General features: G+C 45.9%; 1 protein-coding gene across 1 annotated transcript; it reads right to left on the bottom strand.

Moving 5' to 3' along the window:
- Positions 1–1724: 1724 nt before the first annotated feature.
- On the bottom strand, positions 1725–3030 carry LOC140522766 (allatostatin-A receptor-like). The gene has a single exon (XM_072638045.1). It carries the CDS (start codon positions 2814–2816, stop codon positions 1725–1727), a length of 1092 nt encoding a protein of 363 aa, XP_072494146.1. The 5' UTR covers positions 2817–3030.
- Between the last annotated feature and the right edge of the window lie 334 nt (positions 3031–3364).

The raw sequence follows: 3364 nt of genomic DNA, 5'->3' as shown, positions 1-3364 counted from the left end.
GTGAAGGGCCCTGTGAGACTAGGTCATGGAAGGAGAAGAAACCATGAGTCGCATGCAACCTTTTCTTCTGCTTCTGAGTGCCATCAGCCTCTGCTCAGTTCCTTCTATCAGACAATTCTCTTAGCCTTCCAGTCTTCTTTCCCTTCATCCCTTTAGATATTCTACTTATTTCCATAGCCTATTATCCTTTCTCTGGACCCAATTTCCCCTCCTGGCTCCCTCTTCTCAGACATCCTTCAGTCTTCAATCTTACCTTCACCCATCAGTTGTCTCTCCCTCAGATTTCTCATATTCTACTCTATTTGATTATCTACTGCATAAGAAAAAGCAAAATAATGAAGAGAGATCTTTGGCCTGGGACTCAGGATACCTAGGTTCTGTCTTTTCTTCACTACTAACTTGCTGTGTGCCCTTGGGCAAGTCATTTCCCCTTTCCTTGGCCTCAGCTGCCTGATTTGTAAATGAAAGGGTTTGGATTACAGATAAGGAAACTGAGTAAATGACTTGGACTTGCCCAGGGTCATACAGCTAGGAAGTGTCTGCAGCCAGATATGAACTCAGGTCTTGCGGAATCCACTGAGCCATCTAGCTGTCCCTTGTCACATAAATAGTAACTGTTGAAAGTCAGATCTGTGTCCTGACTCCAAATCCAGCACCCTATTCATGATACCATGACCCCAAAGACTCCACATTCTGTGGTTCCTATGAGTATATTTTTAAATTTTATTTTTTTAAATTTATGGAATAAAACAAGCATTTCCATAGCATAATACAACAAAAAAGATGATTGCCCATGAAATCACAAATTCACTTTGTGCAACTTGCTGTTTCTTTTGAACACGTAGCAAAGTTATCATGTAAATTTCCTTTTCCCCCTCCTTTTTACTCTCTTCTCCCTTCCTCATCCTTTAGACACAAATAGGTATGTGTGTGTGTGTATATATATTTCTCTGGATGCAGATGGCATCTTTCTTCATATGTCCTTTATAGTTAATTTGGGTACTTATAATAGTTGTACTGACTCATTCACTCAAAGTCATTCTTAAAACAATATTACTGTTACTGTGTACAATGTTCTCTCGGTTCTGCTCATTTCACTCTTCATTATTTCATCAAACTCTTTCTAAGTTTTCCAAGACTATTGAGCTCATCATTTCTTGTATTCCATCACAATCATATACCAGAACTTGTTCAGTCATTCCCCAATTGATGGGCATCTCTGCACTTTCCAATTCTTTGCCACCATGAAGAGAGCTGCTACGGATATTTTAGAAAATATAGGTTCTTTTCCTTTTTCCCTAATCATCTTTGAAAGAAGACCTAGTAGTGGTATTGCTAGGTCAAAAGGTATAGGTACCTTAATAAGTCTTGGGGCATAATTCCAGATTGCTCTCCAGAATGGTTGGATCAGTACACAATTCCACCAACAGCGAATTAACGTGCTAATTTTTTGACATCCCCCATATATTTGTCACTTTCCCCTTCAATCATTTTAGTCAATTTGATAGGTTTAAAATAATATCTCAAAGCTGTTTTAATTTGCATTTCTCTAATAATGATTTAGAGCATTTTTTCATATGACTACAAATTGTTTTGACTTCTTCACTGGAAAACTGCCTGTTCATATCCTTTGACCATTTATCAATTGGGGGATAACTCATATTCTTAGGTTTCCATGAGTTTATGATTCTAAACATCTCAGCTCTCCATCTTGCCCCCTCCCTTCAGGCAGGGGTTCCCCATAGACTCCCTGGGGCTCCCACCCTTCCACTTTCACCTCCCTGGACCCCATGTACCACTCTACCATGTCTTAGGACTACCCTTTCCAGGGTGGAGCTGCAGAAGAGGTCCTTGAGCCCTGCCTGGAACTGCCTCGAGAGACAGAAACAGAGAATTGGGCTGATGGCACAGTTGGAGTAAGCCAGGATGGTGCAGAGGCTGGTAGCCACAAAGACTGTGAAGGTATTGGGCAGGTCTCCTGAGGCAGCCACATAGCCCAGCACAGAACAGGGCCCCCACATGACCACAAAGACAACTAACACCACCAGAATGAGGCCAGTGGCTTCTCGGTGCTGTCGGACATCCAGTGGGACCTGGGGCCACTCACTGCTCCACAAGACCCAGCCCAGGTGAGTGAAACTAAGCACCAGCACCAGGGCAAAGGGCAGGAAGGCCAGGGCCCCAAGGAGGGTGAAATAGCAGGAGGTCTGGGCGGGGCCCAGGAACATCACGCAAGAATGGATAAGCTTGGATCCAGGTCCCCCAGCTTCTTCCTCCCCATCTTCCCTGCCCTCTTCCACCACTTTCTGGTACAGCCAGTTGGGCAGAGACACAGAGAAACCCAGGATCCACATGGTCAAACAAAGCAATAGCTGAGCCCCTCTGCCAGCTGGGAAGGTCAAAGTGGGGAAGGCCACGGCAGCATGGCGGAGAAGGGCAGTGGCCACCATGCTGTAGAAGGTGCAGAACATGGTGGCCATGTTGAAGCTCTGGCTGATGGTGCAGATGGAGGAGCCCAGCCACCAGTCCTCCTGGAGAAAGGTTAGCAGCAAAACAGGAACCACACAAACCACGAAGACCAGATCTGATAGAGTGATGTTCACCATGAGGCTATTGGTCAGAACCAGGAGTGAGCCCGGGGCCTGGGCCCTCAAGCCTGTGCCCCTGCTCAAGATAATCAGCATCAGCCCATTGGCCAGCAACCCAGCCAGCAGGATGAGGCCGCAGAGGGTAGCAAAGACAGGGCGAAGTTGAGACTCAGACAGGCTGTAGTGGTTGTCCTTGGTGGTGGCATTGAGTCTTGGAGTGAACTCCATCCTTCTCCTTCTGATTGAATCCCGAGATGATAGGTTAGGAGGTTGTCCTAAAGCCCAGTGAGCAGAAATTCAGAGGATCATAGAATTTAGAGCTTGAAGGAGATCGAAAGACCTCCTCGTCTAATATCCTCATTTTACAAATGAGGAAATGGACAGAAGTGACTTATTTAAGGTCACAGAACTAGTATTTGTCAAAACTGAGGCTATTACTCAGGTCTCATGGCTTCCTGCTCCTTCCACTCCTCCACGTTACCCCTTGGGGTACATTCCTAACCTAAAGGGTCTCCCCCAAACTGGACTGAAATCTCATACAGCCACTCAGTTCCCTGAGATTGGACTAGAATTCAGGGGTGGGGAACCTGAGACCTCGAGGCCACAAACTTGTTTGGATTCAGTCAAAGGGCTGCACTTGAGGACCTAGAGGGCCACATGTGGCCTCCACGCTGGACTAGATTAACTCTATTAATAGCTCCAGGCACATTAAGGGCAGCTGAGTGGTGCTGTGAATACAATGCTAGACTCAGAACCAGGAGAACCTGAGTAAGAAT

This window comes from Notamacropus eugenii, chromosome 2, assembly GCF_028372415.1.
Source record: "Notamacropus eugenii isolate mMacEug1 chromosome 2, mMacEug1.pri_v2, whole genome shotgun sequence".
Classification (NCBI taxonomy): domain Eukaryota; kingdom Metazoa; phylum Chordata; class Mammalia; order Diprotodontia; family Macropodidae; genus Notamacropus; species Notamacropus eugenii.
Note: the sequence above shows the minus strand (reverse complement) of the source record. Positions and strands in the feature narration are given on the sequence as shown.